General features: G+C 36.9%; 1 protein-coding gene across 1 annotated transcript in view; it reads left to right on the top strand.

The window, feature by feature from the left end:
• Positions 1-16,159, top strand: part of LOC143052016 (uncharacterized) — a 68,367-nt gene that overhangs the window by 13,393 nt on the left and 38,815 nt on the right. The window contains exons 5-6 of the mRNA XM_076224989.1: positions 3,114-3,203; positions 6,596-6,671. Of these exons, the coding sequence (XP_076081104.1) occupies positions 3,114-3,203; positions 6,596-6,671 (166 nt within the window). The remainder of the gene's footprint in view (positions 1-3,113; positions 3,204-6,595; positions 6,672-16,159) is intronic.

Raw genomic sequence — 16,159 nt, 5'->3', positions numbered from 1 at the left:
CCACCAACACAACTTACACCAATCCTACATTACTGACACATCTACCATCTCATCATACTCCACCAACACAACTTACACCAATCTTACATTACTGACACAACTACCATCTCATCATACTCCACCAACACACCTAACACCAATCCTACATTACTGACACAACTACCATCTCATCATACTCCACCAACACAACTTACACCAATCCTACATTACTGACACAACTACCATCTCATCATACTCCACCAACACACCTAACACCAATCCTATATTACTGACACAACTACCATCTCATCATACTCCATCAACACACCTAACACCAATCCTACATTACTGACACAACTACCATCTCATCATACTCCACCAACACACCTAACACCAATCCTACATTACTGACACAACTACCATCTCATCATACTCCACCAACACACCTAACACCAATCATACACTACTGACACAACTACCATCTCATCATTCTCCACCAACTCACCTAACACCAATCCTACATTACTGACACAACTACCATCTCATCATACTCCACCAATACAAATAACACCAATCCTACATAACTGACACAACTACCATCTCATCATACTCTACCAACACACCCTACACCAATCCTACACTACTGATACAACAACCATCTCATCATACATCACCAACACACTTAACACCAATCCTACATTACTGACACAACTACCATCTCATCATACTCCACCAACACATCTAACACCAATCCTACATTACTGACACATCTACCATCTCATCATACTCTACCAACACACCTAACATTAATCCTACACTACTGACACAACTACCATCTCATTATACTCTACCAACTCACCCTACACCAATCCTACACTACTTACACAACAACCATCTCATCATACTCTACCAACTCACCCTACACCAATCCTACATTACTGACACAACAACCATCTCATTATACTCCACCAACACACCCTACACCAATCATATACTACTGACAACAACCATCTCATCATACTCCACCAACACACCCTACATCAATCATATACTACTGACATAACAACCATCTCATCATACTCTACCAACTCACCCTACACCAATCCTACATTACTGACACATCTACCATCTCATCATACTCCACCAACACAACTTACACCAATCATATACTACTGACACAACAGCCATCTCATTATACTCCACCAACACACCCTACACCAATCATATACTACTGACACAACTACCATCTCATCATACTCTACCAACTCAACCTACACCAATCCTACACTACTGACACAACAACCATCTCATCATACTCTATCAACACACCCTACACCAATCCTACACTACTGATACAAATACCATCTCTTCATACTCCAACAACACACCTAACACCAATCCTACCCTACTGACACAACTACCATCTCATCATATTTCACCAACACACCTAACACCAATCCTACATTACTGACACAACTACCATCTCATCATACTCCACCAACACACCTAACACCAATCCTACACTACTGACACAACTACCATCTCATCATATTTCACCAACACACCTAACACCAATCCTACATTACTGACAAAAATTCCATCTCATCATACTCCACCAACACACCTAACACCAATCATACACTACTGACACAACTACCATCTCATCATTCTCCACCAACTCACCTAACACCAATCCTACATTACTGACACAACTACCATCTCATCATACTCCACCAATACATCTAACACCAATCCTACATAACTGACACAACTACCATCTCATCATACTCTACCAACACACCCTACACCAATCCTACACTACTGATACAACAACTATCTCATCATACATCACCAACACACCTAACACCAATCCTACATTACTGACACAACTACCATCTCATCATACTCCACCAACACATCTAACACCAATCCTACATTACTGACACATCTACCATCTCATCATACTCCACCAACACAACTTACACCAATCCTACATTACTGACAAATCTACCATCTCATCATACTCCACCAACACAACTTACACCAATCCTACATTACTGACACAACTACCATCTCATCATACTCCACCAACACACCTAACACCAATTCTACATTACTGACACAACTACCATCTCATCATACTCCACCAACACAACTTACACCAATCCTACATTACTGACACAACTACCATCTCATCATACTCCACCAACACACCTAACACCAATCCTACATTACTGACACAACTACCATCTCATCATACTCCACCAACACACCTAACACCAATCCTACATTACTGACACAACTACCATTTCATCATACTCCACCAACACACCTAACACCAATCCTACTTTACTGATATAACTACCATCTCATCATACTCCACCAACACACCTAACACCAATCCTACATTACTGACACAACTGCCATCTCATCATACTCTACCAACACACCTAACACGAATCCTACATTACTGACACAACTACCATCTCATCATACTCCACCAACACACCTAACACCAATCCTACATTACTGACACAACTACCATCTCATCATACTCCACCAACACACCTAACACCAATCCTACATTACTGACACAACTGCCATCTCATCATACTCCACCAACACACCTAACACGAATCCTAAACTACTTACAAAACTACCATCTAATCACATTCTACCAATACACCCTACACCAATCATACACTTTTATCAAAACTACCATCTAAGCATACTCCGGCAACACATCTTACACCAATCATACACTACTAACAAAACTACCATTTAATTATACTCCAGCAACACATCTTACACCAATCATACACTATTAACAAAACTACCATTTGATTATACTCCATCTTATCACATTTCACCCACACACCCTACACCAATCATTCAATGATGTCTTTAACAGCAAAATCTCATATTATTCATTGATCTCTTTATAATGCCACTTCATATTTGTTGTTGGTTTAGGTTCACTGGTTTTTATTTCAAGTATATATAAATAAGACAACATTCTGCATTGCATAGGTAAAATTAATGCTACAGTAACCTATTACTTAATGTTTTACAGTTTTTGAAATAAAAGATATATTTGTGTATAATTAATGAAAGATTATTTGATTGTATTTCAGGGTAAGACTCCTTATGATCTGGTAAAAATATACAGCTTTGATAAGGAAGAGAGAAAAAGGAAGAAGGAAGAAGTGATGGACTTCCTTAAGGTAAATAGTCTTGTCTTACTTTAAAAGATATTTACAGATTATTAGAGACAAAACAGACTTGGTACAAAGAAATTACAATAAAACAGTTGCCTGTAGTTTTCAATGTCATTGTAGTAATTTTTGTCAGTTAACAATGTAAGTTGACAATTCCAAGCTTGTTGCCTAATATACATGTTGGCATATGTGAAAGACAAATGTTTAAAATCTGTGTTCTCATCTGTTGGATGTCTTTTATTTTTTATACGCCAGTCAAAATTTTGACGTGACATATTATGGTATACAAATGTCCGGTGTCCGTCCGTCTGTCCGGCGTAAACATGTCGCACCATGACTTGAGAACGCCTTATCTAAATTTCATGAAACTTAATATAGTTGTTTCTTATGACGGTTAAATGATCTGTATACTTTTTGGTAAAAATAAGATTTAAACTTTTTGAGTTACGGTACTTTGTAACTAAAACAGTGGGGTGATCTTTTTTCCCATGTCGCACCGTATTTCAAAAACGATTCTTGATTATTGCTCAAAACTTTACACACTTCTTAGTTACATTAATCCTAATATCTGTATACTTTTTGGTGATGATTCAAAATTTCAATTTTAAGTTATTGAGTATTTTGTAAAAAAGGGGGATTTTTTTTAACATGTTGCGCCGTATCTCAAAAATAATTTATGATTATTGCTTAAAACTTTACACACCTCTTTGTTATATTAATCTAAAGATATGTATGCCTTTTGGTGATGACTCAAAATTTTATTTTTGAGTTATTGAGCATTTTGTAAAAAAAGGGGAGGGATTTGTTTACATGTCGGGGTATCCCAAAACCAATTTATGATTATTGCTTGTAACTGTACACACTTCTTTGTTATATTAATCTTAAGATCTGTATACTTTTTGGTTTGATTAAAATTTTTATTTTAGTGATATTTAGTTATTTGTAAAAAAAAAAAACAGGGTGAGGGGGGGGGGGGTGGTGTTTCACATGTCCCGCTGTGTCTCAAAAAAAATAAATGGTTATTGCTTAAAACTATTGCAGAAACTATTTATGATTATTGCATAAAACTTCCACACAAGACGTCAGGCGTATCATTCGCTCATGGCGCAGCTGTTTATTGTGTCATCAGCTTGGTATCTCCTATGTATATACATCACATCATTTCCTTTCATGTATATATAATGCATATTTCTGCGCAGAAAGGTTGATTTACATGTTTATGCAAATGTGTAATAATCATATATTAAAACGAAAAGCACATATTTACAAACTGTTAAGTATGCTGTCAACTTGTGTATAGATTTTAAACCTTTCAGTATGTAGCAGGTAGACAAAGCCACTTACATAGATAAAACCTCTATGAAATTAGTAAACTCAGTATCGTTAACTTTCCTGCAAAACCTCTTTGAATTACATACAAAACAAATAAATAACATCATCATTAAATAAGCAGTGTGTGGTAAATTTTACTCCAGTGATATATGGCATAGTGGTAAAGATGTCAGATCACCAATTCCCTCACTCCAATTTAGAATGTTAATTTCTATATTAAAGTAGTCCTTTCCAAAAAAATATATTGTGTTTTTGATGTCATTGTTTACTTAAAATTAGTAAATTAATTTAAACTAACCAAAAAATTTGCAGAAATGAAACTTTTAGTGAAAGAGAAACATATTTAAACCATTTTTAGACATAATTTACTTGCTCATGAGTTTGCATTGAAAATTTAGGATTAATGCGCTCCATACTATATTTATTTAAGATTTCCAGAAAAATCAGGGGCTATGTTTAGTAGTTACCTTCTGACCGTTGGTATTTTACTACAAGTGAAAACATTAAAAATGGATAAAAAATTGGCAGATAGAAAGGTGATACATGTACATTTTAGGATATACCTGCTTTGTATGAAGTTATACTTAGGTAAAAAATTAAGAAAGCTGTGACAATTGAAAAATTTGTTGGAATAGGTAGCGATTTTGTCTGACACCTTTAAAGCAAAAAACGGTGAATCACAAAAATCAGAAAACAATTGATTTTTTAGCTCACCTGGTCCTCTGAAACTACTGGGCCAAATTTAACCAAACTTGGCGACCCGGCCATACAACCAAGATGGCCGCCACGGCTAAATATAGAACATATGGGTAAAATGCAGTTTTTGGCTTATAACTCAAAAACCAAAGCAGTTAGAGCAAATCTGACATGGGGTTAATGTGTTTATCAGGTCAATTGAACCTTTTAAGATTTATTGTCCTTTATAGTCAATTTTAACAATTTTCATAAAATTTGTAAATTTTTACTAACATTTTCCACTGAAACTACTGGGCCAAGATCATTATAGATAGAGATAATTGTGAGCAGCAAGAATGTTCACCAAAACACAATTTTGTCATGAATCCATATGTGTGTCCTTCGTTTATGATATGCTCATAGACCAAGGTGAGCGACACAGGCTCTTTAGAGCCTCTAGTTTTCTTAACTGATCATTTCAAATAAAGGTAGCCACATTACATGCATTACAACACATATTGCCAGATTGGAGCCTAAAACCTGAAAACCTGAATATGTGCTATTTTCTTGCAATTAAACAATGGGAGAAATAAAACATACTTTAAGAAATGAAGCATTTTCTCCATTATGAGTATGGTGTATAAGTGTTTTCGAACTTGGCAATAACTGCTTCTGAAAAAAAAATAATATATAAATTATTTGAAAAAGGACATCACATTACAAATCATAAGTAAAATATTGTTATATGCATTTTCCAAACATTATGTGCAAATAGTTATCAAAGGTATCAGGCTTATAATTTTATACGCCAGACACGCATTTCGTCTACATAAGACTCATCAGTGAAGCTCAGATCAAACAAGTTTGAAAGCCAAAACAAGTACAAAGTTGAAGAGCACTGAGGACCCAAAATTCCAAAAAGTTGTTCCATATACGTCTAAGGTTATCTATGCCTGGGATAAGAAAATCCTTAGTATTTCGAATAATTTCAACTTTTGCAACCAGTAAATTTATAAAAATGACCAAATAATTGATACTCATGTCAACACTGAAGTGCTGACTTATGGGCTGGTGATACCCTCGGGGATGAAACATCCACCAGCAGTGGCATCGACCCAGTGGTGTAAATAGTTATCAAAGGTACCAGGCTTATAATTTTATATGCCAGACGCGTGTTTCGTCTACATAAGACTCATCAGTGACGCTCAGATCAAAAAAGTTTGAAAGCCAAAACAAGTACAAAGTTGAAGAGCAATTATGGGCAAATTTGATTTTTTTCTAAAAATCATTATTTTCATTGACAAAAATGGACCTTAAAAATATATGTATTAAATTATTTGACAAGTTTTCACATGGGTCATGATAGTTTATAGCATATTTTTCTTTTGTAGACTGTCATGTCAAAGACATCCCAAGAAGTTTCTTCTGACACTCATTCACAGGAACCTGCAGCAGCAGTTGTTGAAGGTAATCATCTAATGTTAATTATTCAGATACCGGCTGAAATGATTTATAATTACTTGTTCCTTATACACGAAAACCTTGATATCAGCTTATAATGTTATAATGAAAAAAGATGAAAAAACCCAACAAATTGATAGGAAAAGTATAGAAGGCTATTGATGAAGATTAATTGATTACATATCACATTAACTTTAAAATCATTCTCATCTAATTTATACTTTCCTCAACGTGTTGAAATATTTTTGATAATCATATTCTTACTAGTTCCTCTCACAAGGCATGTGACTTCAATATCATTCTTACTTGTTCCTCTCACAAGACATGTGACATCAATATCATTCTTACTTGTTGCTGTCACAAGGCATGTGAAGTCAATATCATTCTTACTTGTTCCCCTCCCAAGGCATGTGACATCAATATCATTCTTACTTGTTCCTTTTAAAGACATGTGATATCAATATCATTTTTAGCTCACCTGACCTGAAAGGTCAAGTGAGCTTTTCTCATCACTTGGCGTCCGTCGTCCGTCGTCCGTAAACTTTTACAAAAATCTTCTCCTCTGAAACTACTGGGCCAAATTTAACCAAACTTGGCCACAACCATCCTTGGGGTATCTAGTTTAAAAAATGTGTCCGATGACTTGGCCATCACACCAAGATGGCCGCCATGGCTAAAAATAGAACACATGTGTAAAATGTATATTTTGGCCTATATCTTTAAAACCAAAGCATTTAGAGCTAATCTGTCATAGGTAAAATTGTTTATCAGGTCAAGATCTATCTGCCCTGAAATTTTCAGACGAATCGGACAACCTGTTGTTAGGTTGCTGTCCCTAAATTGGTAATTTTAAGGAAATTTTGCAGTTTTTGGTTATTATCTTGAATACTATTATAGATAGAGGTAAACAGCAATAATGTTCAGCAAAATAAGACCTACAAATAAGTTAACATGACCAAATTGTCAGTCAACCCCTTAAGGAGTTATTGCCCCTATAGTCAATTTTAACAACTTTTTCGTCATTTTTTGTAACTTATACAAAAATCTTCTTCTCTGAAACTACTGAGCCAAATTCAAACTAACTTGGCCACAATCATAATTGTGGTATATAGTTTAAAAAATGTGTCTGATGATCTCACCTACCAAACAAAATGGCCGACATGGCTAAAATTAGAACATAGTGGTAAAATGCAGTTTTTACTTTCTATCTTTTAAACTAAGACATTTAGGGCAAATCTTTCATCTTTTAAATGTCCATCAGAATAAGATCTATCCCCTCACAAATTTTTAGATGAATCCTGCAACCCATTGTTGGGTTGCTGCCCTAAAATTGTTAATTTTTAGGAAATTTTGCAGTTTTTGATTTCTCGACTTCAAGGGGTTTTAGATTGAATGGTTGCTCTGGATTCCCCACGCAATTAATTAATTTATAACTCATGGGATCTTTTCTGTGTATGTCTGCTATTGAGGGTTATTGCTGTTGCATATCTTTAAATCATATGCATCATTTAAATTAAAATAAATGTATTCATCATTGTAGAACACCCCTTCCGGCGAAATGGAGTCTTCCATATTATCGTTTCGAGTTGTCTCCCTTCCGAATAAAAATTACGTGTATGCTAAACCAAACACGTCGAGTATTACTATTAGCTCGTTCTGTCAATAAACGTCGTATTATATTAAAAACGATCGCAAATTAAACCGATAAATGTGTACGGAAAGGAGTCATGATCACTGACTCAAAGGAAATTAAATATTTAAAGAGTTAGGAATGGGATTCCTCCTAGAATTAACGTAGCCTCGTAGGAAAAAAGGTGATAAGATACGAAGTGGAATACTTTCTCTCACTCTGAGTCTCAGTGACAGCTGTGGAAAGTAAACTTGGAATTGATAGTAGAAAAAAGTACAAAAATAAAACACAATAGTCCTAATTACATTGTTGTTACACTTTTATTCGGGATTGGCTATTTTGTAACTATTTTACATGTGCAGTTGAATTATTTTTTAAAATAATATTATCCAGCTACATGTATACAGGTGTCAATGAAACAACGGCAATCGTATCCCTCAGAGCAATCTGCTCTTTGATTACTTGTTCCTCTCACAAGGCATGTGACGTCAATATCCTTCTTACTTGTTCCCCTCGCAAGTCGTGAAGTCAATATCATTCCTACTGTTCCCCTCACAAGGCATGTGACGTCAATATCATTCTTACTTGTTCCCCTCACAAGGCATGTGACGTCAATATCATTCTTACTTGTTGCTGTCACAAGGCATGTGACGTCAATATCATTCTTACTTATTCCCCTCACAAGGCATGTGACGTCAATATCATTCTTACTTGTTCCCCTCACAAGGCATGTGAAGTCAATATAATTCTTACTTTTTCCTCTCACAAGGCATGTGAAGTCAATATATTTCTTACTTGTTCCCCTCACAAGGAATGTGACGTCAATATCATTCTTACTTGTTCCCCTCACAAGGCATGTGAGGTAAATATCATTCTTACTTATTCCTGTCACAAGGCATGTGACGTCAATATCATTCTTACTTGTTGCTGTCACAAGGCATGTGACATCAATATCATTCCTTCTTGTTCCTCACACAAGTCATGTGACATCAATATCATTCTTACTTGTTCCCCTCACAAGGCATGTGAAGTCAATATAATTCTTACTTTTTCCTCTCACAAGGCATGTGAAGTCAATATATTTCTTACTTGTTCCCCTCACAAGGCATGTGAAGTCAATATCATTCTTACTTGTTCCCCTTACAAGGCATGTGAGGTAAATATCATTCTTACTTGTTCCTGTCACAAGGCATGTGACGTCAATATCATTCTTACTTGTTCCTCACACAAGGCATGTGACATCAATATCATTCTTACTTGTTCCTCTCACAAGACATGTGACATCAATATCATTCTTACTTGTTCCTCTCACAAGACATGTGACATCAATATCATTCTTACTTGTTCCCCTCACAAGGCATGTGACCTCAATATCATTCTTACGTGTTGCTGTCACTAAATATGTGACGTCAATATCATTCTTACTTGTTCCTCTCACAAGGCATGTGAAGTCATATCATTCTTACTTGTTCCCCTCACAATGCATGTGATGTCAATATCATTCTTACTTGTTCCCTTCACAAGGCATGTGACGTCAATATCATTCTTACTTGTTCCCCTCACAAGGCATTTGATGTCAATATCATTCTTACTTGTTGCAGTAACAAGGCAAGTGAAGTCAACATCAATTTCAATTGTTCCCCTCACAAGGCATTTGACATCAATATCATTCTTACTAGTTCCCCTCACAAGGCATTTGAAGTCAATATCATTCTTATTGTTCCCCTCACAAGGCATGTGACGTCAATATCATTCTTACTTGTTCCCCTCACAAGGCATGTGACGTCAATGTCATTCTAACTTGTTCCCCTCAAAAGGCATGTGACATCAATATCATTCTTACTTGTTGCTGTCACAAGGCATGTGAAGTCAATATCATTGTTACTAGTTCCTCTCACATAACATGTGACATCAATATCATTCTTACTTGTTCCCCTCACAATGCATGTGAAGTCAATATCATTCTTACTTGTTCCCCTCACATGGAATGTGACGTCAATATCATTCTTACTTGTTGCTGTCACAAGGCATGTGCAGTCAATATCATTCTTACTAGTTCCTCTCACAAGGCATGTGACATCAATATCATTCTTACTAGTTTCCCTCACAAGGCATTTGAAGTCAATATCATTCTTACTTGTTGCTGTCACAAGGCATGTGAAGTCAATTTCATTCTTACTTGTTCCCCTCACAAGTCATGTGACCTCAATATCATTCTTACTTGTTGCTGTCACAAGGCATGTGAAGTCAATATCATTCTTACTTGTTCCCCTCATAAGGCATGTGACGTCAATATCATTCTTACTTGTTGCTGTCACAAGGCATGTGAAGTCAATATCATTCTTACTTGTTCCCCTCACAAGGCATGTGACATCAGTATCATTCTTACTTGTTGCAGTCAAAAGGCATGTGAAGTCAATAAAATTCTTACTTGTTCCCCTCACAAGGCATGTGACATCAATATCATTCTTACTTGTTCCCCTCACAAGGCATTTGAAGTCAATATCATTCTTACTTGTTCCCCTCACAAGGCATGTGACGTCAATATCATTCTTACTTGTTCCCCTCACAAGGCATGTGACGTCAATGTCATTCTAACTTGTTCTCCTCAAAAGGAATGTGACGTCAATATCATTCTTACTTGTTGCTGTCACAAGGCATGTGAAGTCAATATCATTCTAACTAGTTCCTCTCAAATAACATGTGACATCAATATCATTCTTACTTGTTCCCCTCACAATGCATGTGAAGTCAATATCATTCTTTCTTGTTCCCCTCACAAGGCATGTGACGTCAATATCATTCTTACTTGTTCCCCTCACAAGGCATGTGACGTCAATATCATTCTTACTAGTTCCTCTCACAAGGCATGTGACATCAATATCATTCTTACTTGTTCCCCTCACAAGGCATTTGAAGTCAATATCATTCTTACTTGTTGCTGTCACAAGGCATGTGAAGTCAATTTCATTCTTACTTGTTCCCCTCACAAGTCGTGTGACCTCAATATCATTCTTACTTGTTGCTGTCACAAGGCATGTGAAGTCAATATCATTCTTACTTGTTCCCCTCATAAGTCATGTGACGTCAATATCATTCTTACTTGTTGCTGTCAAAAGGCATGTGAAATCAGTTTCATTCTTACTTGTTCCCCTCACAAGTCATGTGACCTCAATATCATTCTTACTTGTTGCTGTCACAAGGCATGTGAAGTCAATATCATTCTCACTTGTTCCCCTCATAAGGCATGTGACGTCAATATCATTCTTACTTGTTGCTGTCACAAGGCATGTGAAGTCAATTTCATTCTTACTTGTTCCCCTTACAAGGCATGTGACATCAGTATCATTCTTACTTGTTGCAGTCACAAGGCATGTGAAGTCAATAAAATTCTTACTTGTTCCCATCACAAGGCATGTGACATCAATATCATTCTTACTTGTTCCCCTCACAAGGCATTTGAAGTCAATACTTACGTGTTCCCCTCACAAGGCATGTGATGTCAATATCATTCTTACTTGTTCCCCTCACAAGGCATGTGACGTCAATGTCATTCTAACTTGTTCTCCTCAAAAGGAATGTGATGTCAATATCATTCTTACTTGTTGCTGTCACAAGGCATGTGAAGTCAATATCATTCTTACTAGTTCCTCTCACATAACATGTGACATCAATATCATTCTTACCTGTTCCCCTCATAATGCATGTGAAGTCAATATCATTCTTACTTGTTCCCCTCACAAGGCATGTGACGTCAATATCATTCTTACTTGTTGCTGTCACAAGGCATGTGAAGTCAATATCATTCTTACTAGTTCCTCTCACAAGGCATGTGCATCAATATCATTCTTACTTGTTCCCCTTACAAGGCATTTGAAGTCAATATCATTCTTACTTGTTGCTGTCACAAGGCATGTGAAGTCAATTTCATTCTTACTTGTTCCCCTCACAAGTCATGTGACCTCAATATCATTCTCACTTGTTGCTGTCACAAGGCATGTGAAGTCAATATCATTCTTACTTGTTCCCCTCATAAGGCATGTGACGTCAATATCATTCTTACTTGTTGCTGTCACAAGGCATGTGAAGTCAATATCATTCTTACTTGTTCCCCTCACAAGGCATGTAACATCAGTATCATTCTTACTTGTTGCAGTCACAAGGCATGTGAAGTCAATAAAATTCTTACTTGTTCCCCTCACAAGGCATGTGACATCAATATCACACTTACTTGTTCCCCTCACAAGGCATTTGAAGTCAATATCATTCTTACTTGTTCCCCTCACAAGGCATGTGACGTTAATATCATTCTTACTTGTTGCTGTCACAAGGCATGTGAAGTCAATATCATTCTTACTTGTTCCCCTCACAAGGCATGTGACATCAGTATCATTCTTACTTAATGCAGTCACAAGGCATGTGAAGTCAATAAAATTCTTACTTGTTCCCTTCACAAGGCATGTGACATCAATATCATTCTTACTTGTTCCTCTCACAAGGCATTTGAACTCAATATCATTCTTACTTGTTCCCCTCACAAGGCATGTGACGTCAATATCATTCTTACTTGTTCCCCTCACAAGGCATGTGACGTCAATGTCATTCTAACTTGTTTTCCTCAAAAGGAATGTGACGTCAATATCATTCTTACTTGTTGCTTTCACAAGACATATGAAGTCAATTTCATTCTTTCTTGTTCCCCTCACAAGTCATGTGACGTCAATATCATTCTTACTTGTTCCTCTCACAAGGCATGTGAAGTCAATATCACTCTTACTTGTTCCCCTCACAAGGCATGTGAAATCAATTTCATTCTTACTTGTTCCCCTCACAAGTCATGTGACCTCAATATCATTCTTACTTGTTGCTGTCACAAGGCATGTGAAGTCAATATCATTCTTACTTGTTCCCCTCACAAGGCATGTGACGTCAATATCATTCTTACTTGTTGCTGTCACAAGGCATGTGAAGTCAATATCATTCTTACTTGTTCCCCTCACAAGGCATGTGACATCAGTATCATTCTTACTTAATGCAGTCACAAGGCATGTGAAGTCAATAAAATTCTTACTTGTTCCCTTCACAAGGCATGTGACATCAATATCATTCTTACTTGTTCCCCTCACAAGGCATTTGAAGTCAATATCATTCTTACTTGTTCCCCTCACAAGGCATGTGACGTCAATATCATTCTTACTTGTTGCTGTCACAAGGCATGTGAAGTCAATATCATTCTTACTTGTTCCCCTCACAAGGCAATTGACATCAGTATCATTCTTACTTAATGCAGTCACAAGGCATGTGAAGTCAATAAAATTCTTACTTGTTCCCTTCACAAGGCATGTGACATCAATATCATTCTTACTTGTTCCTCTCACAAGGCATTTGAAGTCAATATCATTCTTACTTGTTCCCCTCACAAGGCATGTGACGTCAATATCATTCTTACTTGTTCCCCTCACAAGGCATGTGACGTCAATGTCATTCTAACTTGTTTTCCTCAAAAGGAATGTGACGTCAATATCATTCTTACTTGTTGCTTTCACAAGACATGTGAAGTCAATTTCATTCTTTCTTGTTCCCCTCACAAGTCATGTGACGTCAATATCATTCTTACTTGTTCCTCTCACAAGGCATGTGAAGTCAATATCACTCTTACTTGTTCCCCTCACAAGGCATGTGAAATCAATTTCATTCTTACTTGTTCCCCTCACAAGTCATGTGACCTCAATATCATTCTTACTTGTTGCTGTCACAAGGCATGTGAAGTCAATATCATTCTTACTTGTTCCCCTCACAAGGCATGTGACGTCAATATCATTCTTACTTGTTGCTGTCACAAGGCATGTGAAGTCAATATCATTCTTACTTGTTCCCCTCACAAGGCATGTGACATCAGTATCATTCTTACTTAATGCAGTCACAAGGCATGTGAAGTCAATAAAATTCTTACTTGTTCCCTTCACAAGGCATGTGACATCAATATCATTCTTACTTGTTCCCCTCACAAGGCATTTGAAGTCAATATCATTCTTACTTGTTCCCCTCACAAGGCATGTGACGTCAATATCATTCTTACTTGTTCCCCTCACAAGGCATGTGACGTCAATGTCATTCTAACTTGTTTTCCTCAAAAGGAATGTGACGTCAATATCATTCTTACTTGTTGCTTTCACAAGACATGTGAAGTCAATTTCATTCTTTCTTGTTCCCTTCACAAGTCATGTGACGTCAATATCATTCTTACTTGTTCCTCTCACAAGGCATGTGAAGTCAATATCACTCTTACTTGTTCCCCTCACAAGTCATGTGACGTCAATATCATTCTTACTTGTTCCCCTCACAAGACATGTGCATCAATATCATTCTTACTTGTTCCCCTCACAAGGCATGTGACGTCAATATCATTCTTACTTGTTGCTTTCACAAGACATGTGAAGTCAATTTCATTCTTTCTTGTTGCCCTCACAAGTCATGTAACGTCAATATCATTCTTACTTGTTCCTCTCACAAGGCATGTGATGTCAATATCACTCTTACTTGTTCCCCTCACAAGTCATGTGACGTCAATATCATTCTTACTTGTTCCCCTCACAAGACATGTGCATCAATATCATTCTTACTTGTTCCCCTCACAAGTCATGTGACGTCAATATCATTCTTACTTGTTCCCCTCACAAGACATGTGCATCATTATCATTCTTACTTGTTCCCCTCACAAGGCATGTAACGTCAATATCATTCTTATGTGTTGCTGTCACAAGGCAGGTGATGTCAATATCATTCTTACTTGTTCGCCTCACAAGGCATGTGACGTCAAAATCATTCTTACTTGTTCCACTCACACTTCATGTGACGTTAATATCATTTGTACTTGTTTCTCTCACAAGGCATGTGACGTCAATATCGTTCTTACTTGTTCCCCTCACAAGTCATGTGAAGTCAATATCATTCTTACTTGTTCCCCTCACAAGGCATGTGAAGTCAATATAATTCTTACTTATTGCTGTCACAAGGCATGTGACGTCAATACCATTTTTACTTGTTCCCCTCACACGGCATGTGACATCAATATCATTCTTGCTAGTTCCCCTCCCAAGGCATGCGACGTCAATATCATTCTTACTTGTTCCCCTCACAAGTCATGTGACCTCAACATCAATCTTACTTGTTGCTGTCACAAGGCATGTGAAGTCAATATCATTCTTACTTGTTCCCCTCACAAGGCATGTAACGTCAATATCATTCTTACTTGTTCCACTCACAAGTCATGTGACATCAATATCATTCTTACTTGTTCCCCTCACAAGTCATGTGACATCAGTATCATTCTTACTTGTTCCTCTCACAAGGCATGTGACGTCAATATCATTCTTACTAGTTCCTCTCACATAACTTGTGACATCAATATCATTCTTACTTGTTCCCCTCACAATGCATGTGAAGTCAATAGCATTCTTACTTGTTGCTGTCACAAGGCATGTGAAGTCAATATCATTCTTACTAGTTCCTCTCACAAGGCATGTGCCATCAATATCATTCTTACTTGTTTCCCTCACAAGGCATTTGAAGTCAATATCATTCTTACTTATTGCTGTCACAAGGCATGTGAAATCAATTTCATTCTTACTTGTTCCCCTCACAAGTCATGTGACCTCAATATCATTCTTACCTGTTGCTGTCACAAGGCATGTGAAGTCAATATCATTCTTACTTGTTCCCCCTCACAAGGCATGTGACGTCAATATCATTCTTACTTGTTGCTGTCACAAGGCATGTGAAGTCAATATCATTCTTACTTGTTCCCCTCACAAGGCATTTGACATCAGTATCATTCTTACTTAATGCAGTCACAAGGCATGTG

This window comes from Mytilus galloprovincialis, chromosome 11, assembly GCF_965363235.1.
Source record: "Mytilus galloprovincialis chromosome 11, xbMytGall1.hap1.1, whole genome shotgun sequence".
Classification (NCBI taxonomy): Eukaryota; Metazoa; Mollusca; class Bivalvia; order Mytilida; family Mytilidae; genus Mytilus; species Mytilus galloprovincialis.
This window is presented reverse-complemented; position numbering and strand designations above follow the sequence as displayed.